Source organism: Dermacentor andersoni, chromosome 4 (assembly GCF_023375885.2).
Source record: "Dermacentor andersoni chromosome 4, qqDerAnde1_hic_scaffold, whole genome shotgun sequence".
Taxonomy (NCBI): Eukaryota; Metazoa; Arthropoda; class Arachnida; order Ixodida; family Ixodidae; genus Dermacentor; species Dermacentor andersoni.
Window position 1 is genome coordinate 52,075,606 of NC_092817.1, and position 15,973 is coordinate 52,091,578.

General features: G+C 48.8%; 1 protein-coding gene across 1 annotated transcript in view; it reads right to left on the reverse strand.

The window, feature by feature from the left end:
* LOC126537161 (uncharacterized) overlaps positions 1-14,766 on the reverse strand; it is a 37,353-nt gene extending 22,587 nt beyond the window's left edge. Inside the window, exon 1 of the mRNA XM_055073755.2 lies at positions 14,542-14,766. Coding sequence (XP_054929730.1) covers positions 14,542-14,656 — 115 coding nt within the window. The 5' untranslated portion in view covers positions 14,657-14,766. The remainder of the gene's footprint in view (positions 1-14,541) is intronic.
* Between the last annotated feature and the right edge of the window lie 1,207 nt (positions 14,767-15,973).

The following is a 15,973-nucleotide window of genomic DNA, read 5'->3' on the forward strand; positions in this document are numbered from 1 at the left end:
TACCGTACTGAGATGCGTCGCAGGCAAGTTGAAGCGGTCGCTTCGGATCATAATGGGCAAGAACTGGAGGGGAAGCCATAGCTGCTTTTATCTCCGTGAAAGCAAGCTGGCATGACGCATCCCACGTCCACTCCGTTGTTTGCTTTAGCAGCCTGTACAACGGCTGTGCCAAAGTCGAGAGACGCTGAACAAACTTGCCGTAATAATTGACCATCCCAAGGAATGACTGCAGTTGCTGCTTGTCTTTTGGAGCAGGCGCATTTAGTAGTGCCAGTACCTTTTCAGGCGATGCGCAAACACCCTCGGCGTTGATGACGTGGCCCAGATAACGGAGCTCTCGTTGAAAGAACGAGCACTTATCGCGCCGGATGCGCACACCGCGTTCCTGCAATCTTGACAAGACGGCTTCCAAGTTACGGAAGTGCTCTCGCTTGGTCTTGCCTGTGACCAGGATGTCGTCAAGGTAGCAACTGACTCCTTCCAACCCTTTCAGCATGTTGTCCATAATTCTTTGAAATATGCTTCGGGCGGACGAAATGCCGAAAGCCAGACGGTTCATAGTATACAAGCCCTTATGCGTGTTTATCGTCAGTAGTTTCCGGGAGCCTTCCGCCATAACTACCTGCTGGTAGGCCCTACTCAGGTCAATCTTCGAAAATTCCTCCCCTCCTGCAAGCGCTGCGGGAAGGTCATCTATCCGAGGTAGCGGGTAGCGGTCTACTTCTAGACAGGGATTGACGGTGGTTTTATAATCGCCGCACAGTCGGAGGCTTCCATCCCTCTTCACTACCGGTACCAAGGGCGTTGCGTATTCGCTTGTAGCAACAGGCGTTATGATGCCAAGCTTCTCCATTTTCACAAGTTCCGCTTCTACTGCACGTTGCAGAGCAAAGGGAACGCTTCTTGCCTTTACAAACTTCGGCTGTGACCCTTCGCGAAGGACAAGCTCGGCCTGCTCTTCCGTGATGGTACCTAGCTCATCCTTGAAAAGTTCGGAATGGCTTTCTAGCATGGCTTCCAGCTTTTCTTGCCAGTGCTTTGATATTTCTCGAGAGAGACCAAGGTGATTAAAAAAAACTAGGTTCTTCCAATCCAAACGAATATCTTGCAACCATTCTCTGCCGAGGAGTGCCGGTCCTGTAGAGTCCACGACGTACAGGGGAAGCTCCACGCACTGGTCGTTGTGGCGCACGACGACTTTCGCCAGACCCTTCGGTTTTACTATGGCCCCAGTATACGTGCGCAGCTTTAACGATGCTGGCTGAAGTCGCTTACGTGGAAACAACCTCTGGAATTCGCGCCATGATATGACGGATACGGCTGCGCCGGTGTCAAGCTCCATCGTCAGTAGGACACCGTCAACGTTCACGGGTACAGTAAATGGGTCTGCGTTGAATGATTTAAGTGAGACAGATGACTCGTTTCGGACGGACGTGAGCATCTTCACACGTTTCCGGAGCTTTGCCTCCCTAGCTTTCTTTCCTTTCCTGCAGGCGCGTTGAATATGCCCTTTTCGGTTACAATTGTAACATGTATCGCCGATATGAGGGCATGCTTCGCTAGAGTGATTGGGTGACCCGCAACGGAAGCAGCTTGCCGACATCACAGACTGCTTTTCGCCTCGAACCTTATTCACTTCGTACGCCGGGGATGCGCTGTTATGCGTGAACGCCGCGCTAATCGTTGCAGTTTCCATGGCAAGAGCTCTATCTACGGCCTTTTGGAAGGTTAGCTTTTTGTCTTCCGTGAACAACACACGCTGAATGTCCTCGCGGAGCAGGCCGCAAACGAAACAGTCCCGGAGCGCTTCATCCAAGAAACTTCCAAATTCGCAACTCTGCACCAGCCTTCGAAGTTCCGCGACAAATTCGGTAATGGACTCACCGCTTCGCTGTGACCGCTTGTAAAATTTAGCACGCTCTGCGATGACAGACGACTGCGGTGCCAGGTGATTGCTCAGGAGTTTCAGGAGACTGTCAAACTCTCGTGACGACGGTGCGTCCGGTGCCGTCAGCGACTTGAGCAGCGCGTAGGTCTTCGCGCCGATGAGACTCAGGAACGCAGGAACCTTCTTTGCTACTGGAACATCGTTGACCAAAAGATAGGCTTTCAACCTTTCCTCGTACGAGCGCCAGTCACTCGTGGTCTCATCGAAAGGTTCAATGTGGCCGATGTGACTCATGACTCACTTGGAAGTTTCGGCTGCCGTGATGCCAGTTTCAGGAATTTCACCGCAGGGAAATCTTCGTGGCGGGAAGCTTTTACACAGAGGCCAGGTTCTTCACACTGCGAATTCCGTACGGCGGTCATCCCATCCTCGTCGCCAATATGTCATGTCTGGCATCCAAGAACTGGGCGGCGTAGACGTAGCGTCGAAAGAACGTTTATTCCTGTTACTTGACAGGCAGCCAACAGGTTACATACTGCGCGCGGTGGGCCCGTGCGAGCGGTCTTTTAAAACCAGCACGGGCTACCCGATAAGAGATAGCCGGGCAGAGAGCATGCGCAGACAGCACGCGATAACACGCGTGCTTGGTTTCGCGCGCACACAACACGGCTAACCCATGCAGAGTGCGCAGTCATGAACTTCCCGATATCACACTTGGGCGTGCCTGGAGATATGTACACAGTGCATATCACAATGCCATTTTTCGTCTGTATGGCACAGACAACCCCGCAGTCAATGTCATTTTTCTCTTGCCAGTCAAGGGTGTATGGTTGTACATACATTTTGTCCTTTGCATATATTGTAATGCCTCCTGCTCATGAAGCCATGTGCTGTTCACAAATGATTCCAGTATTCCCATCGGCTTAAAACAATGCATCTTGTTTGATTTATTCTTCTTCTTCTTCTTCTTCTTCTTCTTCTTCTTCTTATTATTATTATTATTATTATTAAGCCTGCTTCACCTCGGCCACGGGTCGTCCCGGAATTGCACTATCTCAGGGATCGGCCCCCATTCTTGCCCACGGGAACGACAGATGCATTGGGGGGTAGAAGTGTACAGGGGCCCTATAACGTAAAACTAGTCGAATATGTTTTTATTCCAATCTCCTGACGTCACATGTGCGTAACCGCCGACGCAAGCGGCGGGCGGTGACCCACAGGGTTGCCTGAACAGACCAATAAAACGCTCTCCTCGTTTATAGGACGTCACTTTCGTCTGCTTTAAAGACGAATAACATGGCCTAGACTGAGCGGATTATATTATATTATTGGCTGACAAGATGCGAGCAGCATGCTCAAGTGGAGAAGGATTCGATGGGGCAGAGCCAGTGCACTGTAAATCGATAACCGGATGTGGAGTGACGGATGTGGCCAGCGTCCAAGAATTTTTGTTTCGGAAATTGCTCTAGAGTCCTGTCGGCTTAGTGCGGTCTGTAAGCAGATGCGCTGTACGCCATGTTGGAGGCAAGTGAACAACAGGGGCCCTATAACGTAAAACTATTCCAATGTGTTTTTATTCCAATCTCCTGACGTCAGATTTGCGTAACCGCCGACGCAAGCATCGGGCGGTCACTCGCAGGGTTGTCTGAACAGACCAATCAAATGCTCTCCTCGTTCACAGGAGGTGACTTTTGTTTGCTTGAGAGGGAGAGACAGGGGAAAGGGGAAAGGCAGGGAGGTTAACCAGAGGGGAAGATCTGGTTTGCTACACTACGCTGGGGAAAGAGGGGAGGGGAAGGTAATGTGATAACAAAGTCTTAACAAAGGAGCACTCTCAAGTGATAACAAAGGAGCGCTCTCAAGTGGAAGGGGATTAGATGGGGTGGCGGAGCCACTGCACTGAAAATGGATAAGCGGATGACGAGGTTGGTGCCGGCGTCTGCGATTAGTCCGCTTTCCCTTACTTAGCTTGCGGTGGCTGGTGAAAAATCGTGGCGCCATGCAACGGAAGCTTAAGAATGACGCTAAAACGGATCCTCAGCAAAGAAGAGTTGGCAGAACGAGGTCGTAAACGTGCTGAAAGTACTCGAAAACGTTACACTGCCGTGCAAGAAGCTTTATGATACGCAAATACACCCATGCTCTCCGACAGGTGGGAGTAGCCAGTGCCTGAGCGATCGGCGGCAGCCATCTTTTATTCCTTCTGGAACGGGGCAGCCTGCGGCTATCAGAAGAAAATTCAGTTGTGTTCGGCATATTAAAGCATCTTTAACGCGTGCACGTCACTTTGACGCAATGAGTTTTCGTGCTTTTGTGACGTCGCGTGAGAGGCGGGTGAAGTGGGTGCAGCCCGAATACTTTTGACCAATAGCCGAGGGCTAATGGCAAAAAGGGGTGGAATCAGAAATAACTATTTTTCTTTTCTTCAGTCCAATCATGCACAATCAATGTGTACACGTCATATCAGATGGGGAGCTATCGCGGTTTTCGTTACGTCATGTGAGAGACAGGCGAAGTGGGGATGGTCCAAAAAAGTTTTTGACCAATCGTGGAAGGCTGATTGCAGAATTGGAATAGAAAAGTTTGGAATAGCTTTACGTTATAGCGCCCCAGCTTCGCTGTAAGAAGAATACAATTTTTACATGTACACATAAAATATGAGTCGCACGAGTTGGCTGATGCTGTCTCAAGTGCGCTGGTGCTTTTGATCGTCAATGGCAACCTATCGCATTCTTACGCCTCTCTGCAATTGTGTGTGGAGCAATTCAGACAGGAGATGCAGAAATGATCGGTTTGCCTTCAGATTCATCGAAGAATGAATCGTCTCAAATGTGTGCATCGGATATATCTGGGTCCACCTTTGAAGAAATATGAAACCAATTTTCTGACAAAGGTGTAGAATGTATTGTTTGAGTGTGTGCCTTTGCTTGAGGATGGCGAGAGCGATCGACATTTGAAGCCAAACGATTTGTGAGCGACCCTTGTCGCCATAACGACATCCCCGTTTCGCATTAACACCACTCACACTCACACAATTCGTTTTTTTCTTGCCGGTTTATGAACAGAATGATAGCTTGAAATCGCATATTAGTTCCGGCTTTTAGACCCTCAGGTTAACTCATGAAAGTATGTGCACGCAGGCTGCAAGTTTGCAGTGTGTGAAGGCCGACAGTGCGATGGAAACCCAGCGTGCATAAAGCACCTCTTTCCCGTGCCAATAAGAATATGTTCTTCTAGGTTACAACCCTCACAATGACAAAGAAAAAAGAAGAGAGTAACTGTGACAGAACAATAAATGTCGCTGAAGCAAGCAACAGTTGTTGCCCTGACGAAGACAAGTGCCCTCGTCGAAACGCTGGCTTAATTGACATTCCTTGTTCTAGCCCAATTAATTACTTCAAGCCTGCACATTCCTGCGATCCTGTCTCTGGTTTAAGAAAGGAAGAAAAATGTTGCCATTGAACGCTTTCGCTAGCGTTATGCAATATCCGCATTGAGGCTACATAGTCAACGTTACGCAAACGGGATTTACTCGTCCACGCTATACAAGGAGTCGCTATACACGTCTTCTGCCCGCTACTTCTTGTTCTCTGACCTCACGTTTGCGCCGACGAGGCTGGCGCCGTAGTGGCTGGCGCTCCACCGCGGGGGGTGCGCCGGCTGCGATGACGCAGAATGCTGAAGCACGTCGAGTACGCGTGCCCGGCAGAGGACGCAGCCCACGCGGGTATACGTGTGGATAGGGTTGCTTCGTATTCCTTTCCTGTACCCCAGCAGCTACGGGCACGCCGCCTCCAAATATGCGTGGCGGTGCACGTGTCCATTAGCGCGGGCCGAGCGACTTGTTTTTTTGGCACCGGTGTCTGAGTCGAAGAGAGAGCGTGGAGGTCACCGTGACGTCGCGCACTGCCGCTCTCGCGTATATGTTTTGCTTCCGTGACGGTGACGTGCCGTGGTACTCTTCGCGCGCGGGTTTGTGTTGTTGTGAAACGGGACCCCACTTCTTTGCGTAACGGCATCAATATCCTGCTCGCGTCCGTTCGTAGTTGAGGGGGGTTTTCCTTTTCGAGTCGTCTGAAGGTGGTCGCTCACGTTATCGGAACCGTGTGGCATTGTGTAAGCCAGAGCTGGCGTTATGCAACCAAGGAGGTCGAATGTGGAGCATAGTCTACTGGACAATTAAGATCAATGAGTACGAGGTCGCCGGTTCGAACAAGTAATGGACGCAGTCGCCGCATTCCAAAGGGTTCGAAGCGCAAGATCTACCGAAGAATGTGTTTGGTGGTGCCGATTAATCGACCCTGATGTTCAAATTTATCCAAAATTCTTCACTGAAGTGTTACTTGTTAAACGCTGTAGTGGCGTCGAATGGCCATCCGCTGTGCATCATGCAAAAAGGGGCACTAGTGTCTTGTGCAGTTGCCTCTTGAACATCTGCGTACACAGACTTCGTGGGTCAACGGGCGTGCTCCATCATTGCTCTCACCTACGCCGTTTGTTGCCACTTTACCTTTTTTTCCCCAGTGCAGAGTAACAAGATGAGCGTGCTGTTTCTGACCAACACCTCCCCTTTCATTCCCCCAAGGGAGCTCACTCTTATTCCTACCTCTTTCTCGGTGACCTGGAAGCCTACTCTCAACTTTCATCAGCCCAGAAAGCCATATGAGTGCTCCTGTAATACTTGGTTGTAGTGGATTGAAATGCCTGACGATGGACGCACTGTGCCTTGTACAGAGGCCGCGTAATGCATCTGAACTCTTGCCTCCTCACCCTTTATCTTTGGATACCTCATTCTCTCACAGCGTGTGTAGGGTATCCAACTGGACTAAGTGTAGTTGAAATCTGTGCTCATGGTTCCTTCGTACCCTGTCTCTTCTTATAACGATGACTTCGTCCTTTGGATACGAGTTTACACTATAGCGTTTGTAGCATATACCTGCAGCCGTGTTTGTTGTATATGCAATTGCGATTTCTATCTTAAAGAGTCCCTGAAAAGGTCTCGGCATATTTTGTAGACGCGTAAGGTACATCTACAGTAAAATATTCGGGCCATGATTTAGCTGAAGCGTCTCGTATTAAGGGAGCTACAGGCTATTACAAGTTACTTTCCGCCCTAGCCCCGTTTTTTCTCGACATCTAGTTCGCCGAGTGATCGGGGCTAAGCTCCACCTTCACTAGCTCTGCGTCAGGCACGCACCCAAGGGGGGGCCCGCCCCCCCCCCCCCGAAATCAAGTGGCATACCCCCCCCCCCTCTCCCCACCCACGCCACCACTCCTCACACATTCCTAAAGCGCCGCCAGATCAATGTTGAGACTTGGCAGCTGTTCATCGGTCAGCATTATGCTGCCTTTTTCACTCCTTTTAGATGGCGGTAGTTATCAGCATCTCTTGTAATGTGAAGGACGGTTTTCTCATAGATTCCGCACCGCGCGATTAACTCGAGATGCGTTCAGTTGTCACCATCTATTCAACCGTCACGCGCATAGCTGTTGCTTTTGTTAGTTCAACCTTCTTTGTTTAGGCTGATCCTGGGACCAGGAGAGGGATGCGGCTGTTACTCAGCTGGTCTGTACTCTCATGGAACGAGTTGCGGCCGGAGAAAACGCCAGTTGCGTTTAACTTATCCCTTTGCTTCATTATTTCCTTGAGTTACGGCTCGCCGCGACGCTGGCAGATGCGCCGGAAGCGCTGCCCGGAACCATATACACGTGACATGGGTTAGATAAGGTGGGAAATAAAATAATGTGAAAGAGCGTCCATCATGAAACCCTGCAATAACCCTTAAACCCATAAGCAAGATGACTGTCGCCCGTTACCTCGTCTGTTTTTCCCTAATTGTATAGCACTTTTCGTGCAAAATTGGCAACTGGAAACAAAAATCGTAAGGAGTTGAGAAATTAAGCGATATACTAAGGGAGAGAGCCAAGGCAACAACCAAACTGCGAGCAAAAGCGAATAATAAAAAAGTTAACCGTTGTTTATGAGAATATTTATGGATCAACATCTTTTTATTTAAAAAGGAAATAGAGAAAACGCCGCCGGAAGTGGAGAACAATTGCTTGTTTTGAATGACGCTTCTACAGTTATCGGTCGAACCGCCTCACGTAGCCGCTTCTCTGCTGTGCTTATGTGGGTGTTTTTCTAACCTTTCGCGGTGAGCGCAGTACGTCTAGAATCGCAGAGTACTGCGCTCTAAGCGGTTGTATGGGACTGGCGGCCGCACAGCGTTACGCAATTCGCGGAACTGTCAAAACTGATCAACAAGGCGAAAATAACTGATATTCGAAACTATAACATGAGAAAGACTGAAGAAGCCGTAAAAAATGAACGCAGCCTGAAATCAGTAAAAAAGAAACCTGGCATAGGACAAACCATGATGTATGCACTAAAAGATAAGAAGGATACCGTATTTTCCGGTGTATAAGACGCGGTTTTTTTCCAAAAATCTTGCTGGTGCGTCCTATACAAGGGTGCGTCTTATATGCGAATTTTTCGTTTTTTTTTGCGGGTTCAGAAATTACTCAGGTTCATGCTCAAGCTTTTTTCACCGAAAAAATATCACTACCAATGATGCGGTAGTAGCACGGTTAATACTTCAATACGGGGACCACCGTGCGCAACTTTTTTTAGGTGAACTTTATCATGAAACGGCGGGGATGACGACTTCCAGAATCGCAAACACGCGGTCGTTTCGGAGGCGCAAGCAAAAGTAACGTGAAATTCCCAAAGATGGCGACAGTCGCGCTTCTCGACATTGTCAAGACAAGCCAAGCCGGCGTTCTTTTTTAGTCATTCTTTGCAACTTCGCAACCGTGTACGTATTACGTCTGTGTTGGTGACTTCGGCGTGTGTTTTCCACTACCTACACCTGTCGTGCTTGGTCTTACTACAGTGTGCCACCGAAGTTGCGCAAGAGCTACACCGCAACGTTCAAATTATCTGCGGTCGAGTATGCTACCGAAAACGGAAATCGGGCTGCGGGCCGCCATTTCGACGTCACCGAGAAGATGATTCGCACGTGGCGACAGTCGTCCGCCAAACTGCAGGCGATGAAGAGCGGAAAGAAGGCTGACCGCGGGAAGAAGGCGCGGTGGCCTGAACTTGAAGACCGGCTCCTCAAGTGGGCTCTTGAACAACGGGCTCAAGGTAGGGCTCTGTCAACCGTGCAGTTGCGCTTGAAAGCACGCACTTTGGCGAGTGAAATCGGTGCCGCTGATTTTGTTGGTGGGCCGTCATGGTGCTATAGATTTATGCAGCGCAAAGCCTTGTCAATAAGAGCGCGAACGACAATGTCTCAACAACTACCAGACGATTTCGGAGAGAAAGTGGAGAAGTTCCATGAATTTGTGAAGAAGGAAGTCGAAAAGAATAACATCATCGACAGCCACATCGTAAACATGGACGAAGTGCCTCTAACATTTGACATCCCTATGTCAAAAAGTGTCGCTCAGAAAGATGATAAGACTGTCACAGTACGAACAACTGGGCACGAAAAGTCTCACTTCACTGTCGTACTTGCGTGCTGTGCTGACGGAACAAAGCTGCCGCCGATGATAATTTTTAAAAGGAAAACGATGCCAAAAGAAAGCTTTCCGCCTGGTGTTATTGCCACAACTAACCAGAAGGGCTGGATGGATGAGCAAATGATGGGAGTTTGGCTCGAAAAGTGCTTTTCGAAGCGCCCGGATGGATTTTTTCACTCCCGGAAAGGCCTTCTGGTTATGGATAGCATGCGGGCGCACATTACTGACTTGACACTGAGGCAAATCAAGGCGAAGAACTGTACCCCTACAATAATACCCGGTGGTTTGACGAAGGTTCTACAGCCTTTGGATATTTCCGTCAACCGCAGCTTTAAAGCTATTTTGCGACGTATTTGGGAGGCGTGGATGACGGAAGGCGAGCACAGCTACACCGCAACTGGACGCATGAGGCGCGCTTCTTACAGCGAAGTTGCGAAGTGGGTCCATGAGGCCTGGAGTGCTGTTAGAGTGGCAACCATAACTGCAGGGTTCCGGAAGGCTGGCCTGCTAGCTTCATCGCCAACCGAGCACGACGACAATCAGACCAGCAGTTCTGAGTATGAAGAGAATGCTTCAGCCGCGTTGCCTCCAGAAATGGGCGAGCTTTTTGAGAGCGCATCCGAAGATGAAGACTTCGATGGTTTTAAGTAAAAATAAAATGTTGTTATGGACATATGGGAGACTTCTTTCGTCGTATTTTTCTTTCTTTTTTGCTAAAACGTGGGCGGGTATGGCGTGAGTGTTGCCTTTTGCGATCACTTAGCGTTGCTTAAGAACTTCTCACAGGCCGCCGCGGTGGCTCAGTGGTTGAGTGGTGATGGTCGATCAAGCGTGTTTAATTAACCCTGACTAGCCTAAATGGGTAAATTGGGGTGCGTCTTATACACGGGTGCGTCTTATATACCAACTTTTTCAATGAGAGCCTTCATATATGGCGAGTGCGTCTTATACAAGGGTGCGTCTTATACACCGGAAAATACGGTAATATCATAAGCAATCTCGAAGATATAGTAAAAGCAGCGTAAAAATTCTAAGCTGACCGGTATACAGTACCCAGTGGAGTCACGATACCTCGCTTAGACACAGTAATGAACAGGATACAGAAACTCTCCTATAATTAGCGATGTGGTCAGAAAGGCCCTGCAAGACATGAAACGATGAAGAGCGGGAGGAGAAGGTGGAATAACAGTCGATTTAATCAAAGATGGAGGAGACATAATGCTTGGAAAACTGGCGGCTCTTTATACGAAGTGTCTATCGATTGCAAGGGTCCCAGAAAACTGGAAGAATGCAGACATTCTATTAATCTACAAAAAGGAGACGTTAAAGAATTGAAAAATTATGGGACCATTAGCTTGCTCCCAGTATTATAGAAAATATTTACCAAAATAATCTCCAATAGAATAAGGGCAACACTGGATTTTGTCAACCAAGGGAACAGGCTGGCTTCAGGAAGAGATACTTTACAATGGATCACATCCATGTCATCAATCAGGTTATCGCGAAATCTGCAGAGTACAATAAGCCTCTCTATGTGGCTTATATAGATTACGAAAAGGCATTTGATTCAGTAGAGATACCAGCAATCGTAGAGGCACTACGTAATCAAGGAGTACAGAACGCTTACGTAAAAAGCTTGGAAAATTTGCTACATGCGTGTGGTATTTGTTTGTTTGAACGAGGCGCGTAGGCGCCATCACTCCAGAAAAGAGGAGGAAGAACGAACTGGGCTCGCGCTGTGAAGCTAACCGGTCAGCGCTGCAACCGTTGTTGTAAATATAATCTGTAAATAGTTTCTCGTCTTACTGACTCGTCCTTCGCGTAAGAATATCTACAGAGGTTCTACAGCTACCTTAATTCTACACAAGAAAAGCAGGGAGATACCTATAGAGAAAGGGGTCAGACAGGGAGACACAACTTCTCCAAAGCTATTCACTGCGTGCTTAGAATTCAAGCTATTAAACTGGGAAGGCTTAGGAGTGAAGATCGACGGCAAATATCTCAGCAACCTTCGGTTTACCGATGACATTGTTCTATTCAACAACAATGCAGACGAGTTACAACAAATGATTGGCGACCTTAACAAAGAAAGTGTAAGAGTGGGGTTGAATATTAATATGCAGAAGATTAAGATAATGATAAATAGCCGGGAAAAGGAACAAGAGATCAGGATTGCCAGTCGGCCACTAGAGACTGTGAAGGAGTACGTTTACCTAGGTCAATTAATCACAGGGAACCCTGATCATGAGAAGGAAATTCACAGAATAGAAATAGGTTGGATCGCATACGGCAGACATTGCCAGCTCCTGACTGGAAGCTTACCATTATTATTGAAAAGTAAGGTGTGCAATCAGTGCATTTTGCCAGTGCTGACATATGGGGCAGAGAGAGAGAGAGAGAGAGAGAGAGAGAGAGTAGAACTTTATTCAATGTAAATAAAATAAGGCACGATGGTTGGAGCCCCTATTCCAGGGCCCCATTGGCACGAGCGGCTCGCTGGGCTTGGTCCAGAAGAGCCAACTGGCTCTACCGACCCTCGTCCGCAAGCCATGCCTCCCACTGCCTATTCCTCATTAGTGGATGTTGGTGTAATATGGGACTGTCTATGTACGGAGGCCTCCTGGGGCACTCCCATGTGATGTGTTTTAGTGTGGGTGTGTCTGTGCACCACGGGCACTCGTCAGTGAACCTCGTGGGGTGTATTCTGTGTAGGTGGTGCAGGTTGGGGTATGTATTCGTCTGAATACGACGCCAGTCCCTCTCCTGTTCGCTGTTTAAATCGGAGTGAGGATGTCCAAAACGTCTCCGCTCCTGCCTTTCCTGTAGGAGGATGTCACGAGAATTCGGTGGAAGGATGTCGCTAGGCCATGCCGTTGCTCGGACGTTCAAACCTCGAGCAATACGGTCTGCCCTAGCGTTTCCTGCCAGTCGCTCGTGTGCCGGACACCAGACGATAGTGTGGTGCCCCTCTAGTTGAGTGCCTAAAATTTTGATTATTGATTTGGGTGCCGTTCCTTGTAAAAACAGGCGGCAAGCCGCTTGTGAGTCGGATAATATGACAGCCGAATTGGTTTGGCGCTCGGCGTCCTGAATGGCCAAGGCGATGGCTGCAGCCTCTGCCACGCATGCCGAGGAGGTTTTGAAGGATGCCGTTGTTATGTTGTTGTTGCATGTAGAGACTATGCTGAAAGTGTCTGAGCTGGCTCGACTGGCATCCGTATAATACACCCCCGGTCCCATGCCGAAACGTTTGTGAAGGGTCTTTGCCCTTGCTCTGCGTCGTCCGGGATGGTACTTGGGGTGCATGTTTTTGGGAATTTGGGCCACCGTGATGTGCGATCGAACATTGCGGTCTATCTGTGCCGTTTCCTCTCCGCAATACTGGGGTCTCAGGGGAAAGCCTAACCTCGCCAATACTTCCCTGCCCTGAGTTGAAGAACAAAGTCTTTCTTTCTGGGCATATAACGTCGCGACTGCGTACTCGTCAAAAGTATTGTGCAGGCCCAGTCCCTCGAATCTCTCTGTGCTAGTGCATTCGGGAAGACCAAGGGCGGCTTTGAAGGCTTTTCTTGGGGCAGAGACTTCAGAGCAAGTTAAGGACCACGCAAAGAGCAATGGAACGAAGATTGTTAGGCATAACGTTGAGAGAGAAAGAGAGCGGTTTGGATCAGAGAGCGAACGGGTATAGACGATATTCTAATTGACATCAAGAGGAAAAAATGTAGCTGGGCAGGTCATGTAATGCGCCGGTTAGATAACCGTTGGACCATTAGGGTTACAGAATGGGTACCAAGAGAAGGGAAACGCAATCGAGGACGACAAAACACTAGGTGGAGCGATGAAATTAGGAAATTCGCGGGCGCTAGTTGGAATCGGTTGGCGCAGGACAGGGGTAATTGGAGATCGCAGGGAGAGGCCTTCGTCCTGCAGTGGACAAAGAACAGGCTGATGATGATGATGATGATGATGATGATGATGATGGAGGTGGTGGGCCCCCCCCCGAAAAATAATCCTGGGTACGTGCCTGCTCTGCGTCATGATGTGACGTCGTGTCGCCTACTCCCGGTTGTCATGGTGCCACCGCGACCTTTCCAACCGCCGCTAGCGACGAGTGTGTCCTGCATTCCGGTAACGACAGGTGAGCTGGACGTTTTGACGGCTGCACGGAGACGCAAACTAAAGCCCCTTAATAATACTATTGCTGCGATGAAGAGGCTTTAGCGTAAGCCTGAGTGGCCTGTGTCACCTGTACGACGCAGTCACCTGGTGGCACAGAGCTTAACCCGCCAAACACAAAGCTAACATTGCTCTAACCAAGTGTAAAACATTTTAAACATGAAAAAATGTGTCCATAATTACGCTCTTGGCGATAATTTATACCAGAAGCGAAGTAGAATGAACCTGGTTACTGCTATATCAGTTCTGTGTTTGTCTGGTTAAGCTCTGCACCACCAGGTGGCTGTACCATGCAGGACGCTCACATTTGCGCCTCCACTAATCCGGTAACATGCCCAGTCCACTTGCGTTTGCCCGAATACAGGACTCGCTAAAGCTCTCTATTCTAGGGTGTGAAGTGACTGCCGCAAAGGCGTACAATGCTGTCGCCGATCGGATACCGACATCCCGATGCACTGCGGCCACTTCGCTCGCATGTTGCCTTGCAGTAAGACGTGATGTCACAGCTTACGCATGCCGCGCCATAGGCTGCGTATCACGTGTGGCTTTCAACGTAGGGTCTGCGTGGCCTCGCTCAGCCGCGCCATATACGCAGCCTATGGCGCGGCTGAGCGCGCCCACGCAGGCACTACGTTGAGCGCTCGTAGCTTCGTGTGCCCTGTGTTCTCGCCGCTTCGTTCGTGTTGAAGCGAGAGGAAGCACGAAGGCCAGTTCGCTAGCTGCTGCTGCCGCTCTTCCTCCCTTAAGCATGTTGTCAGCGAATGTCTGCACTCATCAAGCCTGTGCGCGCGTGACACCTTAGTTGTAAGAGTTATTACGGCCAATAAAGCTATCTTTACTTCGTATAGCTGCCTACTAATTTGCTATCAGAGTCGATGCATCTCCTTCAGAGGAAACCGCGACCTTTTATTTCACACGTGCACATGGGTTGCTGTAGTATTGCAAACACTTACCTCCACGCACTTCCGTCTTGATGTGGAACACTGCCCCGTGCACTGCGTAAAACAGAGTCGACTGAAACATAAACGCGGCAAAGCAGCCCAGTGCGGTCGAGGGCATCCACTTCATGCTGTGTCCAGAGAAGGCTGCCGGCAGAGTAGGGCTTTAAATGAGCTCGCTTGTCCTGAAGTGACTTCTGTGAATACAGCTTGGCCAGCAGCTGCTCTCGCACTGACTGAGGTTCTTAAGGGGCCCTCGCAAAAGCCTTATTTTTTTTTTTCTCTGGCGAGCGTTTGACGTTCCCAGAACGATCTCAACTTTCACGAACGGAGGCGTTCAGGTGGCGCCTTACGGCAGGAACAGACGCCGTCTGGCGGAAGCTTGTTCTCTTAACGTCCGTCACTTTGTGCTTGCGTTGAAAGTGCGTAGAGCCTGAGCTCTGCCGGTGGCCTGACTCATGCCGTTCGGACTCCAAAGCAGCTGCGCGCGGAATTCTCGCCAGCCATCATATACCTGAAAGCGATATCTTGAATATGAGCGCATAGCCCTTCTTGAGCGTTAGTGGTGCATTCGTCCCTTTGTAAGGATTTAATTTTGTAACTTTCTCGGGGGCCAAATGTTTTTCTGCACACAATGCTTCCAGCGCACTTGTCGTTTGCTCAATTTGGTGTCGCATATAGGCTGAACTAACTTCTTTTTAGTTAGGGACTCATACGTCAGCATTTAAAAGACTATAGACCTGTTGTGCACAAACTGACTTATCATAATAACGCTTTAACTTAACAATTTAACCGATAAGGTGAATTCTTCACGAGTAAAGCAATTAACTCCAACTTTTTAGTAACGTAAAAAGAAATGTGACCACTGACATCTTTTAACGTCTTCACTGTTTTGGGGTATAAACAGCCATTTCCGACCTTGTGGTAATTTAATTAATCAGGTAAAATTCCACGGAACCGCCCACCTATATTGCTATTATATATTACTAAAAGGCGCTACGAATACAGGGAAACGCAAGAAGAGATAACAGCAGTGATAGAGGTATTGGGTGGCCGAAGCATAAATCAAGCGTATGTGAATATCTAAACGAGTAACTAGAAATGTTTGACAGCTGCTACATTCATAACAAAAAGAAAGCGGGAAACACCGATCAGTAAAGCTGCCACGCACAGAGGCATTATCTCTCCAATGACATTCACTGCAAGAAGCTTGCAAGGAACATCGAAGATGTTAGGTAGACAAAAAAAAAAAAAAAAACAGATTAAGTGGTAGTGTCGACAGGGGCAGAGAGAGAGAATATTCTTGGATGCAATAAAAGCATCGCAATCGACCATATCAGCGTGTATGTTTGAGAGGATATGAAAGAGGAAAGTAATGTTGAAGAGCAGATTCTTATTGCAAGGGGAGGTTGAAAGTATTGGATAAAGTGCAGCGCAGTAACTGTCT